Source organism: Betta splendens, chromosome 16 (genome assembly GCF_900634795.4).
Source record: "Betta splendens chromosome 16, fBetSpl5.4, whole genome shotgun sequence".
NCBI classification, from domain to species: Eukaryota; Metazoa; Chordata; class Actinopteri; order Anabantiformes; family Osphronemidae; genus Betta; species Betta splendens.
The window spans coordinates 11,066,824-11,089,967 of record NC_040896.2 but is presented as its reverse complement, the minus strand read 5'-3'; the positions used below and the strand labels follow the sequence as shown (position 1 = coordinate 11,089,967).

Here is a 23,144-nt window from a genome sequence, read left to right as displayed (position 1 = left end):
TCACTTTAACAAGGTTTATTAATCATACGACAATGTATTATTAAATGTGTGTTTTGTAATTATGTATTAGACTATTTCAACTTTCTTGTATCAAAAGTCATTTTATGTAAGTCAGCTTCCTGGAAAATCAGTGATCCAACTTGCTTTAACAGTCACATTCATTAATGACTGAGGCCCTTGGTTCACAATAAATTTCGTCCTTTGTTCTTGTTGATTTTAATTACAGCCCAGGGGAAACACAGCATTAGGATGGAAGTAGTCTAAGAAAAATGAGAAGTAACCACATCATGGACCATTAAGCAGATGCTGTGTGTCATAAATGATTAACATGCCTCACCTTCATCTTCCTCCTACGTGAACTCTCTCAGCATCGCTGCACTGAGCAGCACCACTGGCAGCGACCAGCAGAGGGCAGCGCCGGGTGCTGCAGAGTAGGAGCCGCCCGTCCTTCACCCACACCCTGGTGCTGATGGAGCCAGAGGCCTCGCAGGTCATGTTGGTGGAGCTCTGGTCTTCTATCAGCACGGCTGCAGGGCTGCGGATGGTGGCTCCTGTTATCACAGCTAGTTCAGCATAAAGATATCAGTTACAGCTATGGTAAAAGGAGGACACATACTGTACGTAGTCGCGGGGGTCGCATCCCATCTATGGGTGAGAGGCAGGGTACACCCTGGACAGGTTGTCAGTCCATCGCAGGGCAACACACAGACAGACAATCATTCACATGCAACATGCAAACTCCACACAGAAAGGCACCCGACTGCCCTGGTTTGAATGTAAATAAGTTTTCTGAATGGGCATAATGATAAATGGCTATAGTTTCAAAGTGGCTTAAGGACAACAAGGTCAGTGACACCAGATCTGAGAGAAAGAAACTTGAGCTTCTCTTGAAGAAGCTTATGAAAGGAAAAATGTTGTGTGTCAATATTCAAAAATTCAGCAAATGAAAATAACTCGTCTTTCTAACTAAACTAAAACAGGAAACTCTTGATCTGATGTCAGACAGTGAGGGGAAGAATCAAAATAAACTGTACTGAATGTTTGCTCTTTTGACTGTCCCTACTGTAAAGGTTACTTCCTTAAACTGTGCATTGATTCACTAAACACTAGAACATAAAGGTGCAGTGTGCCAGTCTACTCATTCCACTCATTCTGCTGGTGAGACTGCAGTTGAAATGAAAACAGCTGTGACAAACATCATCATCATCCTGGGGGTCGTTTCAGGTGAGAACGCTCTGATGTTTATGAGACAACATTACAACAACAACACCTAACATTATTATTGTTTAAAGTATAAATCAACAGAGGATAGTGATGCTCTATTAACCAGTTTGTTTGAAAAAATAAATATCTATATTTATAATTATACTCAAGTAAAACGTGACTTAAACTGACATGTATACAGAAAAGTTTAAATGTGTTGCGTGAATGAGTCATGTGTTAACTGAATGTATAAGGCAAGAAAACTATCATGTCAAATAGCGTTTACAATGTACAGTATACTGTACAGTAAGTAAACCTGAGTTTTATGTGCATAATATTAATTAATAATTCACACAAACTGTCACGGTCTTGGGACGAACTCGACTCGAATGAGGACACAAATGCAACGACCCACAAACATTACTGACGATTTTTAATAAATGAACAGTAGACATACAGTCTACTGTATAGAGGGAAATACAAAACTAACGGCGCTGCTAAGCAGGGAAACAAATAAATGTGTGAACATAAATCTAAATAGAAACATGAACTAAAAACCACTGCACTAGCAGGATAAATGACTCAAACTAATAACTACCAACCTAAACAAAGAACACAGAGAAACCACACAGATCGACAGTACGAGCAAACAAACCTGGATGAGGACTGAACACAACCATAGGTCACAAGTGAACACAGTAAAAGAAGGTGATGCAGCCCATAATGGCCCCCAGTGTTAAAGTGTACAAAAACAATTAGTTCACTAAGAATAAAGTAGAAATATACTTTAATATGTTACATGTTTACTTAAAGTGTACTAATAATACACCTCTAATTGTTTGTACTATACTTTTGATAAGAGTTATCAAAAGTATAGAACAAACAATTACAGGTGTATTAATAGCCAGTATGAAGTAAACTAATAGTTTAGTTCTTCAGTGTAGTTAATAGCAAATAATTAACTTGTGCGAACCAAATTTGGTTGAGGCTGGACAGGTTTTAAAACTGCAGCTTCTATCACTGTGGCTTATCCTCCTCTCCCATACAACCAGACACATGGCATTGCAGTGATCCATACGCTGGTACAGTATATCTCTAAGATATTCCAGTTTATAATGTATTCTGGTTCAGTCATTTACTGTCTTCATATCATTTTACAGGGATGTCAGCCACGTGAACACAATCTATCTGTAGACCTTTCTGTCATAAAAATCAGCATCATGAAGCGTCTAAAGTGTCCAGTAATGTGTGACCACTGGTCTTTCTGGGTTTCCTCCATCATCACTACATTATTCACAGTTGGAAAATATTCCTCCACTTTCTTTCCCTTTAGTCTTTGGTCCCTTTTTTTTATACCCACCCCGGTCAGTACAGTATTATGTTAGGTTTAAATTATCATTTATCGCCTATTGTATTTGTCAAGTTTGCTTCATTTATCTTGTCTCAACAGCCTGTCACGATCTGGTCTCTTGTTTCTTGTTGTGGTATTATTTTGAAAGGACTTTGTTGTCACCCAGGTTTTGTTCCAGTTTCATTTACTGTTTTATGTTGAAAGGACGTCATATCATCAGCTGTTCCCTGTCAGTATCGGCTCTCATTATCCACACCTGCACTTCATCCGCAATCAGTCCACCCTGTATATAAGCTCCACCTCTCACCCGTGTAACTTGCCAGATTGTTAGCTCGTGTTGTGTGTTATCACCACTTTCAGCATTCATTGACCCAGACCCGTCGTGCACCGTGTATTTTGTTTTTGACCTCTGTTTCCGAGCCTGCCTTGTCCCTGCCTGCCTTGTCTGCCCTGGTCTTCTGCTCTTGCCTGTTACCGACCTTGTCTGCCTGCCTGACCACGATTCTACGCCTGACGATCTGGTATTGTAAAGCAGTCTCTCGTGTACGAACCTTGCCTGTCCCTGACACCGATTCTGCCTGCTCCTGTATACGCTGTATGAACTGTCCGTGTATGACCCAGCCTGATATCGACACTGAGTTGGAATAAATTCCTATTGCTACTCATACCCCAGCCTGTCCGTGCTGTGCATGTGGGTCCGCCGCCTTGACGTTCTGACACAGCCTAAATTATTCTTACATAGGACTCTTATCAATGACCCCTCTTCCTTCTGTTGTTGGTGTGAATATTACAATGTTGTCACCCTCATTTTTACAGTACAATACCCACTCCTGTAACTGTCTCCTTCAGGTTTAACGAGTGGAACTGGTCTCTTACCAGATGATGTACAGACTAAAGCTGTTGGAGGAACAGTGACGTTCATCACATCTGTATCTCCATCAGAAAAACCACCTTTAACTGTGACTTGGGACTTTACCAATAACAATGGTAATGTAACTAATATAATAACCAGTGTATCAAACTACACTGCACCACAGTACGTAGACAGGATCACTTTCTTTAATTCTACTGGATCTCTGGAGCTCAGGAATCTGGCTCTTACTGACAGTGGACAATACCAAGTTACCGCTGTACTAACTGGACAACCACAGACCACAGGACAAACTACACTAAATGTACTTGGTGAGTAAACACTTCACACGTTGCATGACTTGATGCAGAACTGTGAAAATGATGTCACAATATTATCACTGTACTGTATAAGATATTTGCAGGTTCAGAGGTGATCTGTCTAGTATTGTTTTACTTCTCTGTACTTTTCCTTTGTTGTATTGAATCACTGTGTTTTCCCTCAGTTCCAGTGTCCAGTGTAACAGTAAACGTCAGCAGCACAGACTTGGTGGAGTTCAACAGCTTTGTCAGTCTGTCCTGCTCCTCCTCTGGGTCCTCGCTCTCCTTCCTCTGGCTGAACGGCAGCTCTGTGGTTACAGCCACTGACAGAGTTCAGCTACTGAATCTGAACCGTACGATCACTATAGTCAATGTGAGCCGCTACGACCAGGGACCGTTCAGCTGTATAGTGTCCAATGCTGTCAGCAGTGGAACCAGTGAGCCAGTGAAACTCTCCATCAGTTGTGAGTTATTAATCGGTTCAGTCTTTACCTGCAGCAGCTTCACAAAAATGAGTAAAACACATCATAACAGAATTTGAACAAACCATAACAGGTACACATATTTGGTGATGTATAATTTATTCTCACGTTTAGATGGACCAGAAAATATGAATTTGAAAACATCCCCTACTCAGAATTACTACGTGAAAGGGTCAAACATCAGCTTGTCCTGCTCAGCTGACTCCAGTCCTGCTGCCCAGTTCACATGGTTTCTGAACAGAACCCAGCTGAATGATACTGGACCAGAACTCTCACTGACCAACATTCAGACGAGTCAGAGTGGAGACTACAGCTGTCAGGCCTTTAACACCAAGACTCTGAGATATCAGACATCTCAGCCCTCACCTCTTACTGTACTGGGTGAGTATTTTGTGCATTTTACTTGAATCATTGTCAGATTAGACATCAAATAAAGGTCACAATAAATTGACTTGGTAAGTAGAGCTGGTTTAACATACAGGAACAGACAGGGCATCAGAAACTAACATTTCACCATAATGGTCATCATTTCAAATGTTCAGTTTCAGATAATTCTGAAGAGTGCGGACGTCTTTCACCTGCTGCCATTACAAGAATAGTGATTGCGTGTGTCCTGGTGTTTGGAGGAGTTTTAGCTGGAGGACTTTGTATTTGTGTAATTGAGAGCAAGTAAGTAACAGCCTTGAACATAATACATGTTTTGTTCATTTTAAATGTTTGGGTTTAATATGACTTTATAAAATCATAAAACGTCTGTATTTCTACTCAGCTGTGGTTAATATTAACCGGTTTCATTGTATTTCCAGATTACTTTACTTCAGTAGAAGCGAAAGCAGCGCTCAACCACATAAAACAGGTTTGTTTTCATTCACACATATTAATTACACTAATATAAACTGCAATGAACTGCTTCTAACTATGTGAACTATTTTCTACACAGAACACAGAGACCCTGTGTATGAGAACAATCATGTGGCTCCTCAGGCTTTGTCTCTCGCTCCAGGAACACGTGGTTAAATGGAGACTGTTCTGTGTTGAACTGGTGACGTGACCAGACTGAACTGTTCCACCTCCAACAGGAAACAATGCTCCTGTTAACAGCAGTACCTAACATATCTGAATGTGCTCCAACCAGATAATTAGTCCCTTGTCTTTTAAAATGAGGAACATCACAGCAGGACGTGAACTGCTACAGTATGAACTGTTACAGAACTAATGTTCTTCTTTCCTTTGCAGCTGTGGAGCTGATTATTAATAATCATGCTTACTACATGTATGTTACAGTGCATACATAGTTTGGACACATTTTTTTATTAATTCATTCTGGCTTTTCAGATTCTTTGATTTATGATTGATGATTTAGTTTCTGAATTATTGATTAATTGATTCATATGTAAGTAACAAGTATTATTGTTATTATTGTATTTGGATCCATACTAATGGTTATTACACCCACAGTAGCTATTGTACTGGGTGTATTTAAGTCAACCACTGAGGCTGAAATATGAATTACAAATAATAAAGCTAGAAGCAGATCCTGCAAAGTGGATAAACAACAACATCTAAACCAGAAAGTTAAACTCCAAGTCCAAGTCCTTCCACATCAAATAAGCTGTTCTGCTTTATTATATATTTTTAAAATATCAGTGCAAATAACCTGCTTATTATAAATCACTGTGTAGTACATGTATTGTAATATTCACACACGTGTAAACTGACTGTACTGTACGTGTAATGCAAATATGGCAAGAATGTGCTCAGTGTGTGTAGTGATATTAACAGATAAAGCCTCTTCATTCTGTTCAACAGTGTGTTTAAACAATTTCAGTAGAACACACAATGAGGAAACGTTACATTACTGCTGAAGCGGCTGCTAATTCATATTGTAGCTAGAGAGTCAGTACAAACACAAGATTAAGGAGAAATGAAGAAACTAAACCATTACAAAAATGCAAAATAGCAGAAAGAAGATGCAAAACAGGTACATTTGAATCATTTACTCAAATAACTACAAACCAGCACGCTATTTTTAGGTAAAAGTCTAGAAAAGCTTGTTTTTAACCAAGGAATATCAAAAATGTTATGTTAGAAGTTGAGCTCATCCAATCACACTCAATCATTAATGTCTTACAGTATGTACCTCAACACCATGTGCACCATTAGCTCCGGGCTCATTCGTCATAAATTAGTGATAGTCATCACAGGTTGGAGGAAACCCGGCTCATGAGGCCTGTATGCATTAATCTCAGCATACTGAGTTGGGTTGTCCTCTGGTCTCATCTGGACAGTCCCACCGTCTGTGTTCTGAAAGCTGATGTGAGCATATTCCAGCTCCCGTACAAACGTAGAGCAACGAATCACATATGAACATAAGGTTTGTGTGGGTTTGAAAATGAAAACTTGACACAAAGATGCATGACTGTTGGCCTGTGTGCAACAGAACATGTTGGTCAATATGTTGATTATAGATGAGTCTGATGAGTGAGGGAGGTGCTCTGTGCACCAAGCTACACAAACACCTGAGGTGCTGTTCTGTGACTGGAGCGCTTGAAGATGTTTAACTTCTTATTGAAAAGCCACTGACCAGTATTATTGACCTGTATCATTGAGAGTTTTGAAGCTGTACATAAAAATGTCAGCATGCTGCAACTGATTACATCATTTATCCGTTAAACTATAATAGTGATCACAGGATACTCACTACGTTTGTCCTATAAATGTGTGAACACCGTTATAAATGTTGGTGCATGATGTAGAGCACAGAGACGTCTACCTGGTTCTGTGGGGATGTTGTGTTGTCCTGACCTTCACCTCCTTCAACACATTTACAGATACAGAAATTATAGAATAAAACATCAGTAAATATTAAACACATACAGCTGTAGCAGGGCTCACCTGTTCTAGTAGCAGCATCTCTGCTTAAATATAATAATTAAAATATATTAATATAATAAATTAACTATATTATACATTTACAGAGATGTAAAAATCACTTAAGGTTTGATCCAAACAAAGTAAACTAGAAGAACCACAACAACAACAGCGATGACTATTCCAGCGATGCAACCACCTGAGCAACCACCGGTTGAAGGTTGAGGTTCTGTTCAAGACACCAAAAAACAAAGGCATGAAATCAACAGCATGTGCTTAAATCACTAGTCCCCCACAGAGGTCCAGCCTTTGATGCCAGTGGCTTTTTGTCCTCCAGTGTTATGAATTCCTTGGTCATCTACCTAGAGATACTACTACCTGAAGCCACGACTAGTTTCCCTAACTAGTTCCCCTAATGATGAACACTTATATATACTGTACATATACATATATACTGTATATACACTTAAAAATCATCCAATGTTGTTTACAGTTCGTGGAGTAACTCACCCAGTACAGTTAGAGGTGAGGGTTGAGATGTCTGATATCTCAGAGTCTTGGTGTTAAATGCCTGACAGCTGTAGTTTCCACCCTGACTCGTTTGAATGTTGGTCAGTCTGAGTTCTGGTCCAGTATCATTCAGCTGGGTTCTGTTCAGAAACCATGTGAACTGGGCAGCCGGACTGGAGTTAGCTGAGCAGAACAAGCTGATGTTTGACCCTTTCACATAGTAATTCTGTGAAGGGGATGTTTTCAAATTTATATTTTCTGGTCCGTCTACAGTAAATGTAAGAAGCAATAAGTAGAAATTATATGTCACAAAATGTTCTACCTGTTATGGTTTGTTCATTGAGCATTTGGCTGTGATGGTGTGTTGTACTGGATTTTATGAAGCCGCTGCAGGTAAAAGACCGAACAGATTATTAACTCACAGCTGATGGAGAGGTTTACTGCCTTGCTTGTCTTGTTGCTGACAGCATTGGACACTCTGCAGCTGAACGGTCCCTGGTCGTAGCGGCTCACACTGACTATAGTGATCGTACGGTTCAGATTCAGTAGCTGAACTCTGTCAGTGGCTGTAACCACAGAGCTGCGGTTCAGCCAGAGGAAGGAGAGCGAGGACCCAGAGGAGGAACAGGACAGACTGATGGAGCTGTTGAACTCCACCAAGTCTGTGCTGCTGACGTTTACTGTGACATTAGAGACTGGAACTGAGGGAAAACACAGAGATTCAATACAACAAAGGAAAGAAAAGCAAAGGTACAGAGGACATTTTACTGTAGATAGTTTACACCTGAACCTGCAGATACCTGACAAAAATACAGTGACATCATTGACTCAGTTTTGACATTAAGTCATGCATGTGAAGTATTCACTCACCACGTACGTTCAGTGTTGTTTGTCCTGTGGTCTGTGATTGTCTAGTTAGTTTAAAGCTCACAATGTCTGGTAAGATACCAGCTCCACTGATTAAACCTGTAGGAGACAGTTAGTGGTAGTCAGTTACTGGTGGAGAAACAGGATGAATAAAGCAAATAAACAAGTACCAATACAAGATAATAAAGTGACCAGGGTGGATTTGAAAGGAACCAAAGACTAGTAATAAACAAGGTGGGGTAATATTTTCCAACAGTGAAAGATGCAGATGATGGAGGAAACCCAGACAGACCAGTGGTTACACATTACTGGACACATTAGAAACCATGATGCTGAGTTTTACGACAGAATGTCTGCAGATAGATTCTGTTGAAGGGTCTGACACACATCATTGTAAAATGTTTTAAAGGCAGTCAAATGTGCAAACATTACTGTACGCAAGAACACAATATACAGTAAAATGAACAATAACAAAACTCAGCTGTAATGTCTGATATACTGTAAGATGCACTTGCAAGCTAATGTATTGCCTTCAACCAACCAAGAAAACATCCATGTTCTACTAGCAGGAGGCTTTCAGGTGGTTAAGGTCACCTGGCAATTCAACTTTAGTATGGGATCTGACTTAAAACAACAGGATAAGGGCTTTCGATTGCAGGCACACTTTTGACTGCAACCATACTAATGTGTGGGCTGACTCCATTTTTTTTCTTAACAAATGTTTAGAAAATGCAAACACATGCACATGGTATTGCCCAATATAAAGCTCAAGTGGTTATACAATTTTTAAATTATTAGTTATATAAAAGCAAGACCTTGTGAAGACACTGTCTGAAACCAGTTGATAGAGAATTACAATCCTGCAATGATCCCCCCTCTTACAACAGTAAAGTTATTCTCATAAACATCAGAACTTGCTCACCTGAGACAATCCCTATGATAATGATGACATTAACAACACTGGTTTCCATTTCAAGTTAAATATTTTGAGTGGAATGAGTTGAAAGGCTTAACTGACTGGCTGAAAAGCTGCACCTTTCTTTGATGAAGTATGAATTAATGCCGGTTGCATACTGTAATATTTTCACACTTTAAGGAAGTAACCTGTACAGTATATACACCTTTTGTTTTAGTTTTTTCCCCTCATTGTCTGACATTTCATCAGACCAGGCATTTCCGGTTTTAGTTTACAGTAGTTAAGAGGACCAAAGTTAAAGTCTGCTCAATGTCAGAATATTAAGATAAAAAATATTTCAATTTTTCCTTCCATGGATCCAGCATCTCAGTCATGTTCATTTCTGTTTCCGGTTATTTTGGTAGTTTATGTTTGCTTTTCTGTCTGTTGTGTTTCCAGGATTCATGTCCTGTAGCCCAGCACATGTATCTATCATTGTTCCTGTTCTGACCTTTCCTTGCCTGAGCCCTGAACTTAACCCTTCACCTGTTTTTGATCTTTGCCTGCCTGAACCCTACAGTACCTGCACTTTGCCTGAGCTGCCAGTTTACTGACCTGCGCTTGTTTCAGACAAACCTGTGCTCTACATTAAATTCCATTGAACTGTCCTCCGCCTCAGAGCTGTGTATTTGGGTCCCTCACCTTGCAGTTCATTACACTACTAGTATGTATTATCACAGAACTACTGTTATTCTTTTCCCCTGCTAAACATGCAGATTATTTTAATGCTAATATTTTTTTTCTTCTCTTTTATTGTACACTTACAGTATGGAGCTGATTGTTGTTACTCCTACTATAGTATACAGTTTAGGCACATTTGTGTATCAAATCATTCTCTTGATGATTTTCTGCTGTGTCTAACACTGAGTGAAAATCTTTAAATAAACCATGTAACAAGTCATCATTGTTGTTATCATAATTTAATCCATACTATTAATTTTCATACCATTTTTTAGCTATTTTAAATTAAATAATAGTGTACTACATGTATTTAAGTTGCTATTATATTGTATTATCTACACAATTATATGAGAAATACTGCATATTGTAAACATTGTAGAAATATTACTGTACATGATGTATTTTTACTTTGCAATTAATGAAAAGTGACTTATTGTATAAATTATACAATCCTAAATACCTTCTCCTCTTAAATAAAAATAAAATGCTCTACAACATTAGATTAGATTACTTTAGTAATTATTAGTAAGCTTGCTTGAGACTAAGAGGAAATGAAAGCTTTTAGAATCATTCTAATCATTGTTGTTGAATAATTCTAATTTAGTGATACATGTTACTAATTGTAAATAAGGAGTATAATTTATGCAAACTTTACAATAACAGTACACAACTAGAAAACGTAATTTCTCTGAGAAGTTATGTGGGAAAGCTGCCAAACGCTGACTAATGCTGACTAAAAGTTGACTTTTATTTTGAAAGGACTTTTTAAGGATTTATTTTTGTTCATTTTTACTTACTGTATGTCACATTAGATAAAGAAAGCAGAAATAACAAAGATTAAAGTCACAATAAATGGCCTTGGGAAGTAAGGGTGGTGTAACATACAGACAAGACATCACACATACTCACTGGGAAAACTCAAAGACACACATAATACACAGGGTACAACCTTATCTGGTTGGTTAAAGGGGCTCATTCAATGGTTAGTTATTGTAGATAATTGTAGTAATTAAAGTTTCTATATTTTTTAAGATCCTCCCATTACAAAAATGTATTTTTAATATTGAGAGCAAGTAAGTAACAGCCTAGAGCATTATGCTGAATACTGTTTGTTTTTATGTTTGAATTAAAAAGTTTCGGTCTGACAGAGGTTCAGCAAATTATAATGCTATTTTTATTTACAGTACTGTAGCTGTGGTTAATTCTCAGAAATTTAATCGTATTCCCAGATTACTTTACCTACAGTAAGTAAAATCTAGTCCTCAGTAGCCTCCCTGGAGTGTGATGACAGAAGTGCTCGCTGTGTGTGTGTATATATGTACTGTTGAGCGCATTTGTGACATTTAGTCTATTTAGACAACATGTTCAAATTTGAACTTTAACTTCCCAATTATTGTGAGGAGTTCAGAGTTCAACTCTTGTCAGTGTGGAGAGTGCATCAGGCATATTCTTGGACAATAAAAAAAAATGACAAACTTGTATTAATAACAAAAGATCTTTGTTCACATAAAGCTTCAACTTTACAGCATCAGGATGGAAGCAGTCTAAGAAAAATGAAAAGTACAGTAACTGCATCATGGACCATTAAGCAGAAACAGTACTGTGTCATAAATGATTAACATGCCTCACCTTCACCTAGGTGAACTCTCTCAGAAAGACTCTGAGACTCAGGACGGTGGAGTTCTGGCGCATTGTGACTGCGTTTCTGGCAGTGCAGGTGTAGTTCCCTGTGCTTTCTGCTGCCAGACTCTCTATAACATACGCAGCGCTGCTGACGCAGGTGTCGTTGCCGTCGAGCGTCCAGCTGAAGTTTGTTCAGTATTGCTTGTATAATATCTACTGGTTACTGCTGGACGCACAAAGTCACTTTTAGTAAACTACTAATACATTAAGAATGTATTGATGATTCTGTAATGCTTTTTTATATTTGCATATACTCTATAGCAATATACTGTACTGTAATAGCAACTTTTATACATGTACTACACACAGAAATGAAATGGATTTAAATACAATAATAAAAATAATGGTTTGTTGTTACTAATGAATGTTTCACAAGTAAAATTCAGACAATAAATCAATCAGAAATCACACAACCTGAAAAGACGGAATGACTTGATGTACAAATGTGCATAAACTATATGAACAAGATCAAGGCCAATCATGTACACAACTGCACAAACAAACTGCAGAAAAAATAGAGAAGTACTGAGATCAACATCAAAATAACCTGCAACTTTAGCAGAGGAAAAGGAAGTGCAGAGGTTCTGTAAAAGTATATACTAGAAGTTCACATGCTGCTGAGTTGTTCCTCCTTTTAAAAGACAAAGAACTAATTATCTGGCTGAAGCACAATCAGAGGCATGAAAATGTACGTACTGTACAGTAATACTAAAGGCTGTTAGGGCAGCTGAAAGATCTCCACATGTTTCACATGATGATATGGAAACTAATGTTTACAATTGATGCAGTACTAAATAATAGCTTAAAATCTAAAATCTGTTCTCATGCCAGAATTTACATGATTATTCAGTAAAGCATTATGCCTGATATCATATCCATTAAAGTGACACTACATTAGTTTAACCATGTTGACTTTGAATCTGATCAATACCAACCTGTTTATAGGTCTGTGGTTGAGCACTGGTGTGGCTTCTAGTTCAGTTTAACCTTGTTGACTCGTGCAGTGTCTGAGCGTCTGCTGCCACTTTACCTTGAACTGAGACACTATGTTCTCTCAGTGATGTTCTCCCTGTCAGCTGGTTCCTGGCTTGGCAGACGTATTTACCACTGTCAGAGCACTGGGTCACATGTTTAATGAATACAGCAGAATGGTTCAGCATCTCTTTCCCATTCAGTGTCCAGGTGTAATCAGCAGGTGGACTCAGCAGAGCAGAATAAAACTAAGGTTTGTTCCACCTCTAACTTCCCTGAACCTGAGATTCCAACATTATCTGGTCCATCTAGGAATCAGAATTAATGGATTGAGATACTAAAACTCAAAAAGTCTGTTTATTTTGATTTAGTAGTTTAGTAGTTTTTCACACAAATGATAATTTTTTTAACATGACAAATGTCTGAGAGTGTCCAGTATCTGCTGAACTGGGCAAACGATGGACTTCACAAATGAGTCTTATCCTTAAGGAACATTACACCAACCTGTTGAAGGTAAAGCTTGCATGTACAGTAAATATGTAAACACATTTTCTAAATGGACATACAGTAGTGCTAAATTACTCACAAAGTGGCATAAAGGCAACAAGGTCAGTGACACCAGTTCTGTCCAAAACCCAAGAAACCTGAGCATCTGAAAATGTTCTTTGTCATTATTCTGACATTCAGCAAATGCAAATAACTTTGCTGTTTCTAACGAAACTAAAACAGGAAACACCTGAAAACTACAACAAAGTGTATGTAAATTTGCTGTTTTGACTGTCTATACTGTACAGGTTACTTCCTTGAAATAGCATTTATTCACGCTAAACAACAAGGTGCTCCTAGTCTACTCATTCCACTCATTCTGCTGGTGAGTCTGCAGTTGAAATGAATATAGCTGTGACAAACATCATCATCCTGGGGATCTTCTTAGGTGAGAATGTTCAGATTTTTATGAGACTGTAATACAACATTAGTAGTCTTTGTGAGTAAGAATCTGTAGGATAAAGATGCTATATTAACCAGACACTGTCTTCATTGGGCCTTTTGCTTTTGTATAATTTATACACAATATAAAAATGCTACAGTATCAATCTATCAACAGCACATGATACTGTATAAGATACAGTTGGAGCCGTTCAAAGTAGCTGTTTTCACTCAACTGTTTTCCTAGCGACACCTCTTACTTCTGCTGTTGGTGTGAAAATTACAATGCAGTTACCAAAGTGTTTCTCCTACTCACAACTGTAACTGTTTCCTTCAGGTTTAACGAGTGGAACTGGTTTCTTACCAGATGATGTACAGACTAAAGCTGTTGGAGGAACAGTGACTTTCATCACATCTGTATCTCCATCAGAAAAACCACCTTTAACTGTGGCTTGGGACTTTACCAATAACAATGGTATCGTAACTAATATAATAACCAGTGCATCAAACTACACTGCACCACAGTACGTAGACAGGGTCACTTTCTTTAGTTCTACTGGATCTCTGGAGCTCAGAAATCTGGCTCTTACTGACAGTGGACAATACCAAGTTACCGCTGTACTAACTGGACAACCACAGATCACAGGACAAACTAGACTGAACGTACTTGGTGAGTAAACACTTCACACGTTGCACGACTTGATGCAGAACTGAAACAATAATGTCACTGTATTATTATGAGGTATTTGCAGGTTCAGATGTGAACTGTCTAGTACTGTTTTACTCCTTTGTACTTTTGCTTTGTTGTATTGAATCACTGTGTTTTCCCTCAGTTCCAGTCTCCAACGTAACAGTAAACGTCAGCAGCACAGACCTGGTGGAGTTCAACAGCTCTGTCAGTCTGTCCTGCTCCTCCTCTGGGTCCTCGCTCTCCTTCCTCTGGCTGAACCGCAGCGCTGTGGTTACAGCCACTGACAGAGTTCAGCTCACTGATGGAGGAAGAAATCTCACTATAGTCAGTGTGAGCCGCTACGACCAGGGACCGTTCAGCTGCAACGTGTCCAATGCTGTCAGCAGTGGAACCAGCAAGGCAGTAAACCTCTCCATCAGCTGTGAGTTAATAATCGGTTCATTCTTTTACCTGTAGCAGCTTTATAAAATACAGTAAAATGCAGCATCACAGATAATTTCTTCCTATTGTTTTTCGCATTTAGACGGTCCAGTAAATATAGGTTTGAAAACATCCCCTTCTCAGAATTACTACGTAAAAGGGTCAAGCATCAGCTTCTATTGCTCAGCTGACTCCAGTCCTGCTGCCCAGTTTACATGGTTTCTGAACAGAACCCAGCTGAATGATACTGGACCAGAACTCAGACTGACCAACATTCAGACGAGTCAGAGTGGAAACTACAGCTGTCAGGCCTTTAACAACAAGACTCTGAGATATCAGACATCTCAACCCTCAGCTCTTATTCTACTGGGTGAGCATTTTATGCATTTTATTTGAATCATTGTCAGGTAGGGATAAAATAAAAAGGTCAGAATAAATTAATTAAATTATTAGCTCTTATTGTTCTGGGTGAGTTACTGCGCAGACTGTAAACTACATTGGATGATATATACAGTAAGTGTTGATCATTAGAGGAACTAGTCGATCATTAGAGATACTAGAATCTCTGGGTAGATGACCAAGGAGGTTGGATCACTGGAAGACAGGCGACAAGAAGCCACTGGCATCAAAGGCTGGACCTCTGTAGGGATTAGTGATCTAAGGACATATTGTTGTTGATTTCATGTTTCTGTTCTTTGTTGTCTTTGAACAGAACCTCAAGCTTCAACCGGTGGTTGTTCAGGTGGTTGCATCGCTGGAGTAGTGATCGCTGTTGTTGTTGTTGTTGTTGTGGTTCTGGTTCTTCTAGTTTATTTCCTTTGGATCAAACCGTAAGTGAATTTTCAATAATTCCGACTGTAGAGTAGCTTTGACTAAGGCCTCATCTCTGTAAATGTATAATATATACTTAATATATTAACATATTTTATTTATTACATACTGTATCAGCAGAGATGCTGCTGCTAGAGCGGGTGAGTCCTGCTACAGCTGTGTGTTTAGTATTTGCTGTGATGGTTTATAATTCTAAGTTCTGTATCTGAACATATGTTGAAGGACGTGAAGGTCAGAACAACACAACATCCCCACAGAACCAGGTAGACGTCTCTGTGCTTTACATCATGCATCACCATTTATAACGGTGTTCACACATACATTTACAGTATAGAACAAACGTAGTGAGTAACATGTGATCCCTATTTTTCACTATTTAGAGTTTAACAGTTGTTAAGAATGATGTCATCAGTTGCAGCACGCTGACATTTTTGTGTACAGCTGTAAAAATGATACAGGTCATGGTTTTACTGGTCAGTGGCTTTTCAATAAAAGGTAAAACATAAGTGCTCCTGTCACAAAACAGAATCTTTGGGTATCTTTGTGTATAGTAGTTTGATTCACAGCGTACCTCCCTCAACCATCAGGCTCATCTATAATCAACCTATTTGCCGACATGTTCTGTTCCACACACACGAAGACTGAGTCATGCAACTTTGTGTCTCAAGTTCTCGTTTTCAAACCCACACAAACCTTTAGTTCATATTTGACCCGTTGCTCTACGTCTGTACAGGAGCTGGAATACGCTCACATCAGCTTCCAGAACATAGACGGTGGGACTGTCCAGCTGAGACCAGAGGACAAGCAGTCTCAGTATGCTGAGATTAATGCGTACAAGCCTCATGAGCCGTCGTCATCGTAGACGACATTTATGATATTCCTTAAAAGTAAAAGTTTATAGCCTAAATACTTTTAGATCTCCAGCAGTGTACTGCAATAAATGCTTTATTGTAACAGAAACATTGGGCTCAAAAATTGGGAGTTTTTACTTTTGTGACCAAAAGAACTGAAGATAAAATTGTGTTAACAAAATAACTTTGATGTTCTATGGGACACAAGGATGAAAGGAAGTAAACAAGATGTTTATTCGTGTCTGTCTCTCAGTGATTTGTGATATTCATGTGTGGAAATATTGATTCAGCTGTGGATTCAAGGAGGTTTGTTTGACCAATCAGGAGAGTCTGCATGTAAAAAACAGGAGTCTGTGAACAGGAGGACATCCCCTGTTAATGTACTTTGTCTCCTTAGTCTGTCACTGAGGAGAAGGAGCTTAAGACCTCAGTTTTCATCCTGGTTGAGCTGATATAGTTTAACAGTGTATTGATTGGTCCTGGTTCAGCAGGAGACACTCCAATGTATAGCTGAGTATTTTCAGCATTGTGGAATGCTGTGTTTCCCGATGACATCTCCGTGTTGGAACTTGTAAAGATTAAAAATGGTGAACCCACAGAACTGTCAGATTGAGCCCTGGGGAAGTGCACAGTCTACCCTGTAGCTTTCAGATGAGCTTTCATTCATTCTAACGTAAAGATTCTGTCTCAAATATAAGATTTAAACCAAATAGGTACAGCACCAGTGAGATTATTACTCCTGCCTTTTACACAGTAGTCAAAGGCAGCAGTAAAAGCCAACATGTCCAAGTTAGTTCTAAGATCATTTAAAACCTTGAACATTTTGACAGATCTACAGTATGATTCAACTTACAATACTTGGTTAAAAACAAGCTTTTCTAAAATTTCACCTAAAAATAGCAGGTTGGACCCTGGTTTATAGTTACTGGAGTAAAGGATTCAAATTTATCTTTTTTGCATGATCTTTCTGGTATTCTGCACTTTGCTTACAGAATGTTTAGTTTCTTCATTTCTCCCTGGTCTTATTGTTTGTAGTGACACTCTACAATCTACAATCTACAAAAAACCATTTACAGTCACAGGAAGAAGGCAATAAAATTAGCAGCCGCTTCAGCAGTAATGTAACGTTTCCTCATTGTGTGTTCCAGTGGAATAAATTGTTTAAACACACTGGTGGACAGAATGAAAAGAGGCTTCATCATTTATTCTCAGAGGCAACTAGCTGTGTATAGTTTATTGTGTATCACTACACTGAGTACATTCTTGCCATATTTGTATTCACATGTGTAAATATTACAATACATGTACTACACTGATTTAAAATAAGACGGATATTTGCACTGATATTTAGAAAAAAAAATAAAGTTAATAAAGCAGAACAGCCTGTTTGATGTGGAAGGAGTTTGACTTTCCGATTTAGATGTTGTTGTTTATCGACCTTGCATGATGTGCTTCTAGCTTTACTCTTTGTAGTTTGTGTTTTAACCTCGTGTTGACTTCAAATACATGGAGTACACAATTATTTACAGTAGAATAGCTACTGTGGGTGTAATTACCATTAGTATGGATCCAAAAACAGTAATAACAACAATACTTGTTGTTACTTACGTATGAATGTTGTAAACACCATGAAATATTTAGAAACTAAATCAATCATAAATCACAGAATCTGAAAGACCAGAATGATTTAATACACAAATGTGTCTAAACTATGTACATTATGTATGCACTGTGACATACGTATACAGTAGTAAGCATGAATATTAATAATAAGCTCCACAGTACTGTAGTTCTGTAACAGTACAGCGGCTCACATTGACTATAGTGAGATTTCTTCCTCCATCAGTGAGCTGAACTCTGTCCGTGGCTGTAACCACAGAGCTGCGGTTCAGCCAGAGGAAGGAGAGCGAGGACCCAGAGGAGGAGCAGGACAGACTGACGGAGCTTTTGAACTTTACCAAGTCTGTGCAGCTGACGGTTGCTGTTACATTACAACGAAGCAAAGGTAGAAATGAGTAAAACAATACTAGAGAGTTTCCACTTGATCCTCCAAAAATACAGAGATGTTATTGTTTCAGTTCAGCATCGGTTTTGGTGGTGTTTGCTCACCACGTAAGTTCAGTACATTTGTCCTGTCATCGGTTGTCCTTTTAGTACAGCGCTCACTTCATATTATTTTATTTTTTATATATTTTTCATGTGTGAAAAAAGTGAAGGTATAGAGGGGTGAAACAATGCTAGACAGTTCACATCTGAACCTGCAAATACCTCATAATAATACTGTGACATTTTTGTCTCGTGTTCTGCATCGAATCATGTAATCATAAAATTCGTGTGAAGTACAGTACTCACCAAGTACATTAATGGTAGTTTGTCCTATGATCTGTTGTTCATCTGGTATAATGCTCACTATGTATTGTCCACTGTCATTAAGAGTCAGATTCCTGAGATCCATTAGTTCTGAAGAGAGTGATCCTGCCTTCATACAGTGCAGTGTAGTTTGATCCAGTGGATGTTATTATATGTATTTTTACATTATTAGTATTTACAAAATCCCAAGCCACAGATACAAATGGTGTTACTGGTGGAGATACAGATGTGATGAAATCACGGTCCCTCCAACAGTTGCAGTCAGGTCATCATCTGGTAATATATCAGCTCCACTGGTTAAACCTGGAGGAGACAGATACAGGTGTATAGTGCATGTAGTTAACTTATCTACAGTAGATGCAACTTACAGTAGGAACATAAAATCTGCTTTAAATGATTTTCTTCTGAGTAACTAATGTAGCTAACTAATGAATAATTAAGTTGTACTAGTGTATATATACATACAGTACTGTCTACTACATATGACACTAATATAAGGTGGTGAGACAGGATGAATAATTAAAATAAATGAGTACAAATACAAGATAATAAGTGCCAGAATAATTACTAACTTAATTAAGAGTTTGAAAGACTCGTTTTTCCCCTCACTGTCTGACAATACTAAACATTGTCTTCTCGCATCGTCGCATATTTAATGTTTAAATAATGGCATATGACCAACACATCCTGGTTAAATTTTCAGTGTCACTCAGAGACGAAAGAGAGAAATTACATCGATTGGCGATTGAAATGAGTTGATCCGAGATCAATACAACATCTGTACAAACCTTCACTAAATGTGAAGCATAGTGGTGGTACTGTGCAGCAGTTGTCGTGTGGTGAGAAGCAGCTTGATCACTAATCACAGACTGGGCGGACGATTAATGATGTTGATTTTACCCCATTCACAAACTGGTCAGTGCTCAAAGTCACTTTTTTCCTACTGTAACTTCAGCGCAGTGGATTCCGTTTCACCAACACATCACTGAAAGTGTAGCTTTAAACTGGTAGCTAAGGAGTCAGTGCAGTTAATGTAGGAGAACATATACAGTATAACATATACTTGTGTAACTGTAAACTGATAATGTAGGTTTTTAATTCAGATTAGACAAAAGTTAAATATACTGTAAAGAGCAGGAGATAAACTGCCCAGTGAGCATTGTGTAAATGATGAGTGAGCGCTCAATGGATTCTTTGGATCTTCTCCAACTCTGAATATGCCACAGTGATCTATTGTCTACTGCAAGTTTGCATTTAAGCCAACCCCACCTTTTCAGAATAATAAATAGTTCATAGTTTCTGTTCACATTTGAGTTTGGATGTTGGAGGAACGGTTTGTGCATTCATTTGTTGCTGGGTTTGATATTAACGCAAAAGCTGCATGTCACATGTGCCAGAAATGAAATGCTAGAATATTGACACAGAGTTTAGTTCTTCTCACCCCAGTTTGCTGAGCTTCTCACAGAACTGGTGTAATTCAGCCACTGACCTTGTTCCTGTTAAGTTACTGTGCGACTAATTACCTGTAGAATTATGTCTGTGTTTGGAAAATCTACTTTATCTTCCTGCCTGAAGATACCTTATCTTCCTGCCTGATGTCTTAAGATGCTGATGTTGTTCTCAGCACATCTACAAAGACAACGATCATGGTTCATGTGTGCAGACTGGAATCTGGCTTTTTAATGTACATTTTGTGTTTCGGGCCCTCGCTGTGGTCGATGTGTCGAAGTGTCCTTGGGCAAGACACTGAACCTCACGTCACCCCTGATGTTTCAAGGGAGCGCCGGTGCATGGCAGCTGCTGACATCAGCGTGTGAATGTGAGTGTGAATGGGTGAATGAGAAGTAGTGTAACACGCTTTGTATCCTGAAAGGGTGTTTAAAGCGCTATATAAGTACAAGCCATTTACCATTTTATGTACAGTACTTTTCACTCACTAAGTCGCTGTTCAGCCCATGTTGGCGCAGGTTAATGAAGCTCTTTCAATCAGTTTCAAACAGTGTCTTCATAAGGTCCTTTGCTTTTGTATAATAAACATTAAAATAATACATGAGAACATGCATCAGCTGTGCCTCAATCTGTTACCTTGTAAAATTAATGTTAATAATTCTATTAATGCAAACTAGTACAACTTTGTTAGCCATAGAACTGAGTAATTTAAAGTATGTTTTATAGTTGCATTTAAACATCAAAGACAAAATGTTGTGTAATATATTCTGGTTGTACATCAGCATCTAGAGCACAGGAATAGTGTTAAACATGGAATGACTGGAGACTCTCAAAATGTACTTTCTGTCTAATCTCATTATGAGAGTTTTTACAACAAAATACTGTATACTTCATGAAGTACAAAAGTCAAGTTGTGAAGTGCAGATGTACAATATACAGCTTTAGAAAGAAAACTCAGTCATCATTGCATCTAGTGAACATACAGTACAGTTAGTTTTCTACTTGCATGTACTTGAATGCATTTAATGTTTGTTGAAAGTAAATGAAACAAACTATGAGAAAATTTTGTTGATAATGGAGGATCTTGGTATACAATAAATGGCGCACTCAGTCACATTGCAGGGGAAAACATCACCACAATGGAAGCAGTCTAAGACAAATGAAAAGTAACTGCACCATTTGCTTAATGGTCAAACAGTAAATGATTAACATGCCTCACCCTCCTCTTCCTCCTACGTGAACTCTCTCAGCATCGCTGCACTGAGCAGCAGCACTGGCAGCGACCAGCAGAGGGCAGCGCCGGGTGCTGCAGAGTAAACAGAACAACAATGACCATGAGGCCTGGCACCAACATGGATGTACAGTAAAATCATCCCATTCAGGGACAGACGACCTCACGGACTCACTGACCTCTGAGACTCAGGACGGTGGAGTTCTGGCGCATTGTGACTGCGTTTCTGGCAGTGCAGGTGTAGTTCCCTGTGCTTTCTGCTGCCAGACTCTCTATAACATATGCAGCGCTGCTGACGCGGGTGTCGTTGCCGTCGAGCGTCCAGCTGAAGTTTGCCGGAGGAACCGAGTCAGCTCTGCACTGCAGCGTCACTCTCTGACCCAGTGGAGCTGCTGATGGGCCGGCGATGGAGATGTTGTGTGGCCCGACTGCAGAGAAGAGACCAGCCGTGTTTCAGCTGAGTGACTGTTTAACTGTGTGTGCGTTGATGACGGAGCCTTACTCACAGTTGACTGTGAGGTTAAAGGTCGTGGTGGCGGTGCTGACCGGGTTGCTGAGCTCACACTGGTAGGAGCCGCGGCTGGAGCTGTGGACAGGCTGTATGAACACCACCCGGTTGTCTGCGGAGAAACTCACTGTGTCGCCGCGGAGGAGCGGCCGCCCGTCCTTCATCCACACCCTGGTGCTGATGGAGCCGGAGGCCTCGCAGCTCATGTTGGTGGAGCTCTGGTCTTCTATCAGCACGGCTGCAGGGCTGCGGATGGTGGCTCCTGTTATCACAGCTAGTTCAGCATAAAGATATCAGTTACAGCTATGGTGAAAGGAGGACACATTGCTGTTTTGATGATCATGAGGGGACTGACAGCCTCTGACCCCCTGATCCTTCTTCCTCTCTACATCAGACCCACCGTACACATTCATTGTGACGCTCCCCTGGAGCTGGAGCCCTCGGTCTTGTATCACGGTGAGGGTGTAGAGCCCGCTGTCCTCCAGCACCAGGTTCCTGAGCTCCAGCACTCTTAGATCCGACGGGGGCCTCAGGAATCAGATGCTTTCTCTGAAATCAGGGCCTCTGGGCTGAGGAGCAAAGCTGCAGGACTCAATTTAAATAAGTAAATGACTACTTGTAAATCAAAAGGCTGAACAGCTGAGCGGACCCTGGTTCTAAATATATACAAATATATATAAATATTCACAATGCTGAACGTTTGGATGTGAACGTGTGTATCAGATGTCACGGTTTGTTTTATGAGCTCCTCAGTGAGGGGTTCTAGTCTCTAAGGATCTATACATGATTGAGAAGCAACTCTATAAACACATCACTGACAGTGATCTCACAGTGTGAGAAGCATCCACATGATTCACAGTAAATGTAGCTACTGTGTAGTATGGAGTCAGTGCAGCTAAAGAGTGACTGACAAAGAACATGACTTTAACAGACGTATAACAGTCTAACTGTAAACAGTGGTTACTGTTAGACTTATTTAACAACTGACTGTGATGACACACACACACACACACACACACACACACACACACACACACACACACACACACACACACACACACACACACACACACACACACGCCTGGGTCCATAACACTCTCCAGTAACACGACTACTACTAC

The 23,144-nt window shown here is 39.4% G+C and overlaps 3 protein-coding genes and 1 pseudogene across 5 annotated transcripts; 2 read left to right on the top strand and 2 right to left on the bottom strand.

The window, feature by feature from the left end:
• Positions 1-121: 121 nt before the first annotated feature.
• On the bottom strand, positions 122-19,521 carry LOC114843079 (carcinoembryonic antigen-related cell adhesion molecule 1-like; annotated as a pseudogene).
• LOC114843305 (carcinoembryonic antigen-related cell adhesion molecule 8-like) lies at positions 1,101-6,145 on the top strand. The gene is made up of 7 exons (XM_029129732.3): positions 1,101-1,224; positions 3,404-3,736; positions 3,910-4,188; positions 4,321-4,587; positions 4,749-4,875; positions 5,013-5,062; positions 5,147-6,145. The coding sequence occupies exons 1-7, from the start codon at positions 1,176-1,178 to the stop codon at positions 5,221-5,223; spliced, it is 1,182 nt and encodes a 393-aa protein (XP_028985565.1). The 5' UTR covers positions 1,101-1,175; the 3' UTR covers positions 5,224-6,145.
• Positions 13,458-17,835, top strand: LOC114843304 (carcinoembryonic antigen-related cell adhesion molecule 8-like). 3 transcript variants are annotated; one of them, XR_008692871.1, is made up of 7 exons: positions 13,458-13,679; positions 14,010-14,342; positions 14,506-14,784; positions 14,887-15,153; positions 15,496-15,754; positions 15,837-15,877; positions 16,348-17,835. XR_008692871.1 is itself a non-coding variant. In XM_055503272.1 (5 exons), the coding sequence occupies exons 1-5, from the start codon at positions 13,634-13,636 to the stop codon at positions 15,615-15,617; spliced, it is 1,047 nt and encodes a 348-aa protein (XP_055359247.1). In that variant the 5' UTR covers positions 13,458-13,633; the 3' UTR covers positions 15,618-17,835. The 3 variants fall into 3 exon arrangements, 1 of the variants encoding a protein (XP_055359247.1); XR_008692870.1 differs by having other exon boundaries at positions 15,496-15,877; XM_055503272.1 differs by having other exon boundaries at positions 15,496-17,835.
• Positions 19,522-21,479: 1,958 nt separating the features above from the next.
• On the bottom strand, positions 21,480-22,436 carry LOC114843308 (carcinoembryonic antigen-related cell adhesion molecule 20-like). The gene is made up of 4 exons (XM_055503225.1): positions 22,379-22,436; positions 22,022-22,297; positions 21,695-21,943; positions 21,480-21,590 (listed from the first exon to the last, which is right to left on the bottom strand). Exons 1-4 carry the CDS (start codon positions 22,434-22,436, stop codon positions 21,517-21,519), a joined length of 657 nt encoding a protein of 218 aa, XP_055359200.1. The 3' UTR covers positions 21,480-21,516.
• Positions 22,437-23,144: the final 708 nt, after the last annotated feature.